This window comes from Cupressus sempervirens, chromosome 9 (assembly GCF_028749045.1).
Source record: "Cupressus sempervirens isolate cs-2001-9-10 chromosome 9, ASM2874904v1, whole genome shotgun sequence".
Taxonomy (NCBI): Eukaryota; Viridiplantae; Streptophyta; class Pinopsida; order Cupressales; family Cupressaceae; genus Cupressus; species Cupressus sempervirens.
The window spans coordinates 193,722,927-193,736,436 of record NC_143126.1 but is presented as its reverse complement, the minus strand read 5'-3'; the positions used below and the strand labels follow the sequence as shown (position 1 = coordinate 193,736,436).

Here is a 13,510-nt window from a genome sequence, read left to right as displayed (position 1 = left end):
AGGGTTTTCTAGAGGCTGGAAAGAAAACTAAAGGGACCAAATCGCAAATGTTTTCCATGATGATTTTGCATTGCTTTTGCTTTTATTCTGGAATCAACCCTATTTCCAAGTGATTCATCAATTCCAAGAGTTTTTGTAGGGTTTTGCAGGTTTTTGAAATGTTTTTTTGCCATTGTTTTAGGAAATTTAATATAATTTTAATGCACTTAAAATGCAAAAGGTCGTTGAAAATTGGGTCAACAATTTTTTTTGAGGAAAACATCGGCTAGCTTTAATACTTTTTACATAGTTGTTATTTATCACATCCGACAATTTTACATTTTTATTGTTATGTTTAAAGTGTATATTCTAGATTGATTTTTTAGAGTTTATATTTGGTATGGGGTTGACGGGCAAACTTTATTGACTCTATGCAGTAACAAGCTCCTTTTTAATTTGATCCAGCACTAGGAACCTGGCTAGCTGAGACAACTGGAATTGTTTATTTAGTTTTTCCTTTGTTAGCAAAGCTGTTTTTTAAACTTCCCTTTATGTTTATATTTAGATTTGATATGGAGTTGAGTAGAGATTATTGACTTTATGCAATCACAAACTTCTTGTTAAGTTTATCCTGTACTAACAACTTGGTTATTTGAGATTATCGGATTTGTTTGTTTACTTTAGCAAGTTCTTTCCCCTAAACTTGCCTATATGTTTACATTGAGTTGCAGGTCCACCAGAGGATAGAAGTAAAAATGCAAGCTCTTCAGAACAACTAACTATTGATCCTGTGGGCTCCTCTCCTATCACATGCGTATGCACAAAAGCAACAACAGAAGGTTCAATTGTTACAAATGTTGCAGGCAATATGCCAATAGTTAAGATAAAAAGATTAGATGAAGAGTTAAAATGCATGGTTACAACAGAGATAAATTGTATAAAGCCTCCTGTTTTACCAGATTTGTCAGCATCTCAAGGTGTGGGGAACGCAAAAATACATCTAGCAGATAATATAAGAAATATTGATTCTCAGAGGATGCTTGGAATTCATCCTCCTGGTGGTGATCACCCTCAGCACAGACATTTACCAGTGCACCTGAAGGGAGAGAGGATTTCCAAAAATCATATTCAAAATTCCAGTGAGAAAGATAAACTCTTAGTTGAACATTGGCAAAGTCCAGAATCTCCTCAGGAAACAGTATTGTCATCTCCCATTCAGAGAGATTTGTTACCTAAGTTACAGGTTTCTCATCAAAAGGTTGATGATGGGAGACTCAAGCAGTCTGGAAGTGCACTGCAAAGCAGATCAAATCTTGAGTTGTCTTTGGCAATGGATGGTTTGGAAATTCCGTGGGAGGATCTTACATTAAAGGAGCGTATTGGTTCTGGTAGGTATTTATATTTATAATGCAAAGAAACAATATCTTTTATCATTAAAATCTTGTCTTTGAACAAATTACATCGACACTTTTAATTACAGCTCGTTCAGGATATTTTCTATTGTAAGAAAGTCTGTGTTATTTATGGTAGCAAAATCTTTTGCAGGCTCTTTTGGTACAGTGCATCATGCTGATTGGCGTGGATCGGTTAGTATTTTACATCCTATAATATGCTTGGTCCCAAGATTTAGCTTGGTTTGTTCCTATTTTTGACCATAGTTGCCCTTATTCCCTAGAAATATTTTTACTCTGAAAAATATCAATTTCTTCCTTTTCACAAGCAGCTGTTGTTCCACTATTTTTAGTGACTTGCTTTGTAATTTGTCTCCTTAGTTTAATGCAAATGTGTAGCCAAGTCTGTTTTTAAAAGTTTCAATCTTCTCATCCATCATGATAGTAAACAACATATTCTTCAAAAAGAAAGCTCGTCTCTTGTCGAACATCTCATGAAGATGCTTCAAGATGTCCCAGATTTCTATATCTGTTTTCCTAGAAGGCATGTAAGGGAACTGATCATCTATAAGTTTATAACTGAGAGTTTGATCAACATGAAAACTCCTCTATTACGCTCATCCAATTTATCCTGATCTAACTGAACTTGAGTAGGATGTGTCTCCGTACCCAAAACTATCTTATCGAGACAATGATATTCAAATATTGTCATTTTGCCTTGCTTCCAAGTGTTGTAATTGAGGCCATTAAACTGCTGATTTTCTTCCAACATAATGTTGGTCAAAGATGCCATGATTGAAACATAGGTTGTTGGTGAACCCTGTAAAGACACAAAAATCGAGGTAGACATTGAACTAAAACTGAACATGTTGGAAAAGGCTGAATCCTGAAAAAATCAGGCTAGATGAACCCTGTGTTCCTCATGTACATGTCCCTTGCCTTGGAACTTGTTGATGTTAGTTTTGTACCACTACATAACATATAGCAATCGAACACTTGATATAGAATAAAAAATCTTCAATTCCTCTCTTGAAAAGTTAATACTCATGTGGACATAAGCCAAACTCCAATGTTCCTTACACATGTGGATACTAACTTAGTATATCGATGTGATTTGCTGGTAACCATATAGGCGGGCTTATGTTATTCATTCGAAGATAACTTGGTGGTACTTCGCTTGCTTGACTTGTTCTTTTCTTCTTGATCACTTTCACTTTCAACTACTCCTACCACTAAATGCTTATTGCTCTACTACTACTCCTATGGATGGAGAAATTAGGAAATGGACGGGGATCTAACCAAATGAAAGGTTTCCAGCAGTGCTACCTCCATTGGTGCGATGATTCTAAGGGATACTCTTAGGATTTTCACACTGACACCTATCTTCCAACCCAACTTGAAGTACAAGCGGAAAGATGATATGCAAGTAGAACTTAGCAGCGATTGGACTAGATTACCACACAAGGCTTCCTAACAAGCTGCTAAGATGCTTGTGACCTAGTATATAGGTCCCTATCAAACATTCACTAACATCACCATACAATTAGCCATCTACTTCTACTCTAACAACATGAAATGAAATCGAACTTTAATTTGAGAGATGAGAAGAACCATGCAATACACCAAAATGGTCATGTATATCCACCATGCAAGCCACAACAATGAATAGAGAACAATTTTGATAGTATTTTGGCAACAATTCTCCAACATAACTCCCTCACAAATGAGAGCAAAATGGCCTTATATAGAGGCTCCAAATTACAATGAATGGCCGAGATTAAGAGGCAAAATCAAGGGCCAAGATTATATCTTACAAACCCTAATTAGGGTTAGCATTATTCAACCAATTACATGAGGGCACCAACTTTGTGGGCCAATGAGAAAATTACAATAATTTGTCAACCAATGAGAACATAGGACACTTGGCATGATTTGATTGCATGCACATGAAAGTGCCACCTCATCAACCTTATCTTATAAATTTATTCAATCCTTGAGATAAGGTGAAGCCTTGGAAGCTTTTGCTTGTCCTTAGAAACTTTCTCATCACCACTCGAACTTGCTTGTACTTGATGTTCTGACCCTAAAAGGATGAGGTCTTCGTGCACTTGGGGTAATCTGCCTTGGCCTCGATGGCTTCCCTAGATGTGAACTTCTTTGCAACTTGAGAGCCTTGCTCTTGGCCACTACCTCAAAATCAAACTTAACCTCCCCCATTATCCTTGCCTTCCTTAACCTTCCTGGTCTTCCAACCTTCCCGTTCGAATCCAACCAAGCCAACTTGCACAAATAGCCAAGCCTTGCCTAGCCTCGAATATTTTCAAATCTCTTCTACTAATGCGCTCTTTCTTGAAATTGAGGGGCTTCTTGAATCTCAATCTTCAATCAAATTCGCCCTTCACCTGATTTCATTCTTCACCAAAGCTTGCCCTTCAACCTTTGCCTACTTGCAATCAAATAGAAGGGCTCAGACCCCATGTGGAATTGCCTCTAGTTTTGCATTGCCCTAAGTTGTAATTCTAGATTTTCACTTATAATTCTAGCCCAATCAAATTTGCCCTTTCCATTTACAACTTCATCAATAAAGTAATACATCCAATTCTTGAATTGCATACCTTGTGAGACGCCCATGACTCAATTGAACAACACAATGAGGTCGCCATACTCTGATTTGAAGTCTGATTGGGTGAACCTTGACGCCTTGGTGACTCCCTTCTTGCCTTAATGTACTCAATTCTGTTTTAGGAGAGTGAAGTAGGCATCTTGATATCTTGGTGGAACTTGGCAGCCTGATCCATCATTTGTCTCTCAACTGTATCATGTGTATAGTGCCACTGTTGGTGTCACAGACTTGCTTCAATTCGAGAAGAAGGCAGTCTTTGACATCATGTCTTCCTTCTCTTTTTTGGTACACATTCCTCTTGGGTTCTTGCTTGCACTAACATGTACCATCCATCCTAAACACTTATTTCTGCCCCTTCATTCTAAGTGATATGGACTACCCTTATCAATCTCCAACCTTCTTTCTATCGATGGATTCTAAAATTATTTCTGCCTCGCCAAGTCCTATCACTACACTTATCAATCTCCAATCTTCAACCTAGGGGTGGGACTACCACTTATTTCTGCTTCTTCGTGCCTTAGGATGGATTACACTTATGACTCCCTCTTCAATACCTAGGGTGGTCTAGCTTATTTTTGCCTCTCCAAGTGACCTATCATGAAAACTACACTTATATCTCCCAACTTCAACCTATCAATGGGATGATGAAGTGGTGGATGAAAAGTACAAGCAAGAGAAGAGGAACGAAACCAAGCAAGAACAAGAGAGAGACAACCTTGCCCTTAGAGCCTCCTCCAAACACGGAATGAAGTTCATCCTTCTACCAACAAAGAACACCTGTGGTGGCCGGCATGTGAAAATTTAGTCCTCCAAGCAAGAATGTGAAGTCATGGCAAGTGAAATAAGACTTTGGAATTCTGTCCACCTTATGCAAATACTGAAAATGCTTATTAAAACTCCTTGCCTAGGGCACCAAAATGTGTGAAAATCTGCCCTTATGTTGTCCAAATCAGAATCGATCAAATTCTGGAAATTGTCATTGAAATACTTGATCTAGGGCACAAAACAATGTCCTCAAATCTGCCTTCAATATCCTTCAAAAAAGTTGCCAATAGTAGAAGATGTCAATGAAAATTGGTAGAGTTTGGTTATGATCCAGCTAGGGCATGAAGTGCTGCAATAAAACTTGTCAAATCAGGCCCTCAAATTTGTCATAAATGATATAAACCAAACCTCTAAAACACTATCCAAATTCTGTCCAAAATGCCTTAGAAGTTTCCGCCATTAAAACCCTAACATGCACATGCAAATTGCCCAAAATGAAGGTGATCAAATGTGATGGATGAAGGTGCTCAAATGTGATGGATTTCGCTGCCTTGTGATGACTGGAATTGATGCCAAAGGATCAGATCTGAAAATGAATCAAATGCTGCCCAAAACAGTCCACAATGGAGGTGCCAAAACCCTAGATGCTTGCCCATGAACAAATTTGATATGCCCTTTCAAATGCCGTCACAAACCCTAATTTGCATGAAAAAATCACCACCATGGAAGGCTGATAAAAAAAATTCACAAGTATGGATGCCAAGAAAGTTGCCTTGAAACCCCAGTTTGCATGCAAAATTTTCAATGTAGAACTGCTGCCAAAAATCGCCAGTGCTGCCTTGGAGAAGTTCACCAACTTTGGAGTGCAATTATGAGAGGAGAGAGGGGGGGGGGGGGGGGGGGGTCTCCTTTATAGGAACTTTTTGCCTCTCACCAAAGAGCCGACCTCCTGCAGGACATTAAATGGGGGTTAAACACTCACTAAATGGACCATTTAAGCCAAAATTGTAATTAATTGTTCCATTAGTGGATTAACTTATTGAAAGAAATGGAAATTAAATTGCCTAAAATTGTAAATTGCAAAGGGAAATTGAAATAATTAGCCATTACAAATAGAAATTCTCCCCTTGATGAATTTTGCGATTAAAATCCCTTTGAAACAAAATTTAGAAGCCTAAAACCACATTTCAATTTCAGCTTAATTGCCCTCTAAAAATTTCGCCAATCATGTTAGACAATTTTAAATCATTCCAAACGATTTTTTTCCATCGAATCCAATTTTTACTTGCAATTTCAACCCAAATTTTGCAAAAATAAATTCATCTAGGCAATTTAAAAATTAAAATCGAAATCCATTTCATCCAAAAAAAATTGTTTTCACCAAAATTTTCAAGATTTTCAAAACAGTGATATCCAAATTTGATTTTGAAAACATTTTAAGTTTTTCAATTTTACCAAATTTCCAAAATCCGTTGAGTCCCAAAATTCACAATTTCATCTTGCCAAAATATCATTAAAAAAAATTGCCGTTTGGAATTCGTTTGGCCTATATAGAAGAAATTGCCAGTCCATGAAAATCGAAATTCAGTTGGCATTGGGTGAAAACAAAACGAAAATGCCTAAGGCGCCTAATGGCAAATTGCCATTCTACCGAATTTGGACAAGGCTAAAATTGCCAAAGAGACCAAAAAAAAAATCAACATCACGTGAAAATTGTCAAGGCAGAGGTTGAAAATGGGGGTCCCCAAAATTTTGGGGCGATGATGTGAGAACCTCACAACAGAACCCTCATTCCCGCTCCGAGCACAAAACGTGGACGCATGGACAGATTGTTGAGGTCTCCTTTTCATTCCATTTTTGTCCAAATTTGGGGATGTCTCAAAAATGGAAAAAATGGCAGTAGAGGGGACTTGGGGACAGTCGAGGGACAACCTGACCATCCTCGATACCCAAATCTGTCCCTATTCCCAATAGAAAAAAGTGTTCCAAGAAGTGCATTTTTGTAGCATTTTAAAAAATGAATGGGCCCAACGTCGGTATTAGACTCGAATAAAAAATACCAAACCCTATTTGGATTCTAGAAAGGTGACATCTTTCATTTCTTCATTTCATTCATTCTTGGCAATAAGATAAATAAAGAGGATTAGCAACAAAGCTTTCATTTCTGAGTTGCAAGAGGACGTTTTGGCATAAAATCTTCATCTAGGTATGTCTTTCTTGTTATGGCCATTTGTTTTCATTTCATTTTAGTTTTACATTTGTTTTGCATTGTACAACATACAAAATGGCATTTTTAATGCTTTTTTTCTTTTCTTTTAAACATGCAGCAGTGTTATATATTTCAAAATGATGAGAAGCAGCAATCAGAGTGAGGAAAATGGTAGTACTGATAGTGTTGAAGTGAAAATTCGTCAAACTCAATCGCAAAGTAAAAAATGTAGTACTGGGGCAGCTATAGTGGGGTCTTTGACTTCTGCTAGTATGAATGTATCAGGGTCAGCATGTTGTACCACATTTGATTGACCTTTTGAAGCCTTCAAAAAGCATGTAAGAGGCCTGTTCAACCCCAAGAAACTTCTCCTTCAATTTGCCACAAGAGTAGACAAAGATGATTAAAAAAAACAATCTAGGTGTAGTAGGGAACGGGAGTGTCATTTGTGCAAAAACACTATTTTGACAGCTAAACTAGAGTTTATTACCATCTTTTGTGGATAGGTGGTGAAGGGGTCAAGGGTTGCAAAGCTATAACACAAGTAGAAAAACTTGAAGCAACTAGATTGCACACAAAGTGTAACGCTCCGCCAAGGGATCCAAAAGAATTAACCTAAAGTTTTAACTAAGTTTGCCAAACATTTTTTTTTTAACAAGAAAGATAAACCATACACATCAAACACACAGTAGTGGAAGCAATAACATACAATCAACTAAAATCATACATAACAGGTTACATTCCTTAAGGATTGTAATGTTCCCATTTTAACAAGACCTTAATAAATATTACAAGAAATATTACTAAGTAATATCAATAATAGAACTAAATATTAAACTAGAATATTAAATATAAATATAAATAAAATTATAATTAATTTTAGACAATCAATATATACTATTCTATATGTGTCATAATACAAATGATAATAAATAAAAATAATAAATAACTAAATATAAGTAAATTTTATACTATAATGTATTAAATTAATAAAATAAATGAATAATATTCATATCGCTAATACTATTAAGAATGATAATATCATTAATATTATTATAGATATAATATATGTAATGTATAATTAAACTTATATAATATAATCTATATATTGATATAATATACATTATTGTTGATTTAATTATATAATTAATTTAATTTTTATATTACGAAAAGACATGATTCTTACTATTCAAAAATATATATAGAGAGAACAAAAATTTGATAAAGGATTATTGGGGGAAAGAGAAAAAAGAAATATATACAATGTTAGGGTTATAAGCTAATGCCCAGGGACATTACAGTGGTATCAGAGCAGGTTTTCCTGCCACCCTGTGTTAAATAATATATGAGAATATATCAATATAATATATAAATTAAACTTTCAGATTTATAATTACAAATCATTCTAATTTTCAAATTGTCAATGTCTTCAAGGATCATATAAATGAATAAATAAACATAATATCTTGTTGGCAGATGCACACAATTATGGTGTATGGTTACTACTACAGTGGAAAATGGAACTGAAATTACATGTAATACGACACCAAGGCATCTGCACCATAAACCAGTGCTTTGTGTAAAGTCAAGGTAAATAATGACGCCAATGAATTTGGACTCAATTAAGCCACACCCATTCACAAAGATAAGAAACTTGTATAAAACAATGTCTTCTTCATGAGAGTTCAATAGCCTCCAGAGGACAGCCATAAATGTCACAGAAAATGATACTTGTTTTTCTTACACAAAAGATAGATACTTCAAACTAACAGTCGTCCTTCTACAATGTATTAGAAATGGGTCCAAGTTGTTTTCAGTATTAATGAATGAAGGATTCAGCTAACAATCTATCGAAGACAATGCAGAACCATCAACGAAGTATACCCCTGGGCAGTTTGCAAGCATATTGTGGGCCTGAGTCAAGTAAATGTGGCCGGTTTCTTCATTTACCTAATAAAAGTACTGTGTCTGCAACAATTCGAACTTATCACAAATTATGAATGTAGTGTTACATATATTCAAAAGATGAGTGATAGCCATTCCAACCTGGCCGACATTCTCATTGTAACATATATAAAAGGCAGCTCCAAATCATTCAAGGATGTCAGCTGTTGGAGTTAAGTGCTGAATATGGTTGTACTAATAAAGGCAATAGTAGCAAGCTGCTAGCAAGAAGAAAAGCCACAGAGAAAATGGTAGTTTGTATATTTAAACCCACTACATGATAAAAGAGGGAACAAAAAAATAATTTCTGCATCTTTTACTATTCAAATCAGACCATATCCATCTCAAATAGAGATAAGAAATTCCTAATTAGAAAAGAATAGTTTCTAGAGTTTGTTGTATTAAGAATAAACTATCATAGCTGTCTAGAAGTAAATGAGAATGAGTTAATAAAGAGAAGTTTCAAAAACTACTTCATATTATAGTATAAATGAATGACTTCGCAAATCAAGTGAAGTGTGTGAAATCAAGATGCAACAATAGAACGAGAGAAGAGAGATATCTAAGCATCAGTGGGCTAGGGCATATCTAATTTGTGAGACTACGTTTTCTAGCTGTGCATCGAACCATTGATCCTTTAAATAGAAACTTAGCTGGCGTGGTTATGGCATGAAGATGCTCAGGAACATCCTAATTCTATGGAAGATCGAACCCTTGCTCTCCTACATGATCCCAAGATTGATCAAGAGATTCAGGAGGCGAAAGTGAAGAAGAAAGGAGGACGCAAACACAAAGCAAAATGGCTGAAACAGCCCATGGTATTATCAGAATTACTTGTAGAGATGTATGAATATGATTTATGAGAAAATGCCCTCAGATGCCTCAGCAATCATCTCAATGAGATAAGAGAGGAAGAACGTGAAAAATACAGCAAGGTGGGTTTCTTCATTTTCCATGCATTTGGTATCATGTCCATTTTGTTATAGGAAGTATTGAGTGCATTTGTCAAGATTAAAATGGGCGATTTGAACATCAGAGGCTCAAAAATGCTAGCAAATGTCTTGACATTGTTTCAGGTGACATTTTCCTAATACCTATTAATGAAAATATTAATTTTGAAAATGATTAATTTACTATTCAAAAGTTTGGGAGAGCAGGAGAGGTTGGTTTAATTTGCATGCCTTTGTCCCTTGCCTTACTTTTTGTCATATTGTTAAGAAATAATGCAATAAGCTCAATTCCTTTCCATGCATATATCATGGATTTTTTTAGGGTTTCTTTCCTATGGGGTGGGTATCTCTATAAATGGAAGCTAACCCCTTCTCCTCCATTATCGATATTACAGTGATAGAAAATGGAGGGAGTAATGAAACCTTCAAAGAAACAATCTCCCTAGTATTTCCCCAAGGTGTTTCACAAGATATGTTTTTGAAGCCTTCCGATGCTATTCTTCTAGACCCTCAATTTAATAGTTCTTGCAAATAGCCCAAGTAGTTTATTCTAATTGGCTACTTTGTAGGCTACATACCATCCTAAACAAAACTTACATGGGGAATATTGACATTACACAGAATTGTTAATAGAATTTAAAACCCTTGGTGATAGAATTCATGATGGATAGGGAGTGCACAGGGGGAGGAGCAAATTAGTCGCGTTGGGGCAAAATGAATCCCAATATGGACTAAGGTCTGAGGGAGCCCCAAGCTGAGCATGTCCAAACTCAAAGCCGCAATAAATCTTCCATGATCATGGGACCTTCTGCAATGGCAACAATTATAAAAATCTACCATTCACGTCAAAATTAAACATGTTCCTACTGGGTAGGGAGTGTGCACAGGGGGAGGAGTAAATTGGTTGTGTTGGGGCAAAATGAATCCCAATATGGACTAGGGTCTGAGGGAGCCCCAAGCTGAGCGTGTCCAAACTTAGAGCTGCAGTAAATCTTTCATTCATCACAGGACCTTCTACAATGGCAACAATTTTAAAAATCTACCATCCATATCAAAATATAACATGTTCTTAGTGGGTAGGGAGTGTGCACACGGGGAGGAGTAAATTGGTCGCGTTGAGGCAAAATGAATCCCAATATGGACTAAGGTTTGAGGGATCCCCAAGCTGAGCGTGCCCAAACTCAGAGCTGCAATAAATCTACCATCCACTATAGAATTATACACCCTATTATAGTACTAGTTATAGAAAATATGCATCTTCAATCTAACTTTTTATTTCAAGACAGGGGAAAGGAGCACGACATTCATGATCAAACGGGTAAAACATTTCCTACTCTTTTCTTATTTCAATTTGTAAGCTAGATTCTAACATGTATACTATGTGTCTACATTGTGTCTTCATGCATCAATGTGTTTGCTTCGTGTCTTCCTGCATTCATGTGTCTACATCGTGTTTGCATTGCATCTTCATGCATTATTGTGTCTACTTTGTGTCTTCATTCATATGTTCTTTCATTGGTTACTAATATGTGAACTTTGCAAGTGTTTAATATATATGTAGGGAAGAAAGGAGTTTGAGCTATAAATCAATTAGGATCATATTTATAGCTTGAGGACAAGCAAAATTGAGAGGGGTGGACTTGTCATGTCCCCATTTAACAAGACCTTAATAAATATTACAAGAAATATTATTAAGTAATATAAATAATAGAATTAAATATTAAACTAGAATATTAAATATAAATATAAATAAAATTATAATTAATTTTAGACAATCAATATATACTATTCTATGTAATTGTCATAATACAAATGATAATAAATAAAAATAATAAATAACTAAATATATGTAAATTTTATACTATAATGTATTAAATTAATAAAATAAATGAATAATATTCATATCACTAATACAATTAAGAATGATAATATCACTAATATTATTATAGATATACTATATGTAATGTATAATTAAACTTATATAATATAATCTATATATTGATATAATATACATTATTGTTGATTTAATTATATAATTAATTTAATTTTTATATTACGAAAAGACATGACTCTTACTATTCAAAAATATGTATAAAGAGAATAAAAATTTGATAAAGGATTGTTGGGGGAAAGAGAAAAAAGAAATATATACAATGTTAGGGTTATAAGCTACTGCCTGGGGACATTACAAGAATCCCAAGATGTTTAGTCACATTTAAATTTAATTAATACTAAGTCTAACAACTACCACATCCACATGAAAGAATAATTAGAAAGTCCAAAGTCCATAATATACATTTGTTTAGAATGCCTTTGGCAAATGAAATTTAGAATGCTCAATCATCCACTGTACATGTCACAGGGTATGAAAGGCTTAAAAGAATATACATGTGTAGAAATAGAAATACATCACCCTCCTCTGATCCATGATACAAAGTACAATAAAATAAATGAAACTAATAACATACATGATACATCCATCTATCATAAAACACAACTAAGTACGCGGTTCCTCCCAACCGTCAATAGCATCATAAGACCATCGTGGATCCTAGCCATACTGCGCACGTAACATCCCAAGCCATTGATCAAATCGTCGGTACTATCGTAATAGGGATGTCACTACTAAAACATAGTACAATATAAGCATAAGGAAATCTAACATACTAGAATAAAGCATAAGATGATCCTACAAGTAGATAACATCACCTATCACATGTTAATCATCAATATAAGGAAATGCGTCAATAAATAACATCATCTAAACATGGTAAATAGCATCCCAAGAAGCTCCAGCCACAATGACTACAGACGGATCTCAATGGTAAGAGTAAAAAGCACTACCACTCGACCGTGTGGAACTTAAATGGCCCACTCCCACCGCGTTGAGGAGATAGTCTCAAGTCCCAAACAGGATATCAAACCAAATATCAAAATACTCTCCAAGTCCAGGAAGTCCTAAAAGTAATCTGACCCAAAGGTTCTAAAATAGATCGACATCTAGACCTAGAGGCACATAAGACACATAGTAAACCTACTATGTAAGCAGGCAAGTGTCATCGCATGAATCACACTTGGAGTTATCTGAGTAGTCCCTTAGGACTCTTGGGTCCCTAGTGATCCCACTGCGGCCACTAGTATCCTCTCGTACTGACAAGGCATACTACGGAATGTAAGGTCATAACCAAGTGTTCTCTCTACTCCCATCCTAGTTTGTACTAGCACTTGAGGCATGGGCGAGAACATACAAAGACTCTTGTTAGGTTCATTTTATTCCCATTTAGTGTAATGTTTTCACTTATTAATACAACTTACAACAAGTTATCCTCAGAGCCACTTAGGGCCCCCGTCCCCCATTGCAAGCCACTTCCCGACACTACATATAGATAACCTACCCTAAGCTCATGAAATCACAAATCAAAGAATCATATAAAATCACCTCAGTCCTATACAAGCGACTGGAAAACATTAAAAGATAATCCACAATATTCACATCAGTTCTCCATGAGCAACTGAAAAGCATCAAATGATAAATCACAATATTCATCGGTTCTTAACAAGCAACTGGAAAGCATCCAAAATGTTCAAGTCAAACATGTCACAACATGACATCATCAAGATCAAAGCAAACACTTAAGTCCCATCAAGG

General features: G+C 35.6%; 1 protein-coding gene across 5 annotated transcripts in view; it reads left to right on the top strand.

Moving 5' to 3' along the window:
- The window catches only part of LOC149538137 (serine/threonine-protein kinase CTR1-like), a 97,783-nt gene that overhangs the window by 66,547 nt on the left and 17,726 nt on the right, over positions 1-13,510 (top strand). For all 5 annotated transcript variants that reach the window (XR_016355991.1, XR_016355990.1, XR_016355992.1 and 2 more), the window contains exons 8-9: positions 711-1,367; positions 1,525-1,565. Coding sequence is in view for 2 of the 5 variants with exons in the window: in XM_089799517.1 (XP_089655643.1) it covers positions 711-1,367; positions 1,525-1,565 (698 nt within the window). In the remaining 3 variants the exon portion in view is untranslated. The remainder of the gene's footprint in view (positions 1-710; positions 1,368-1,524; positions 1,566-13,510) is intronic.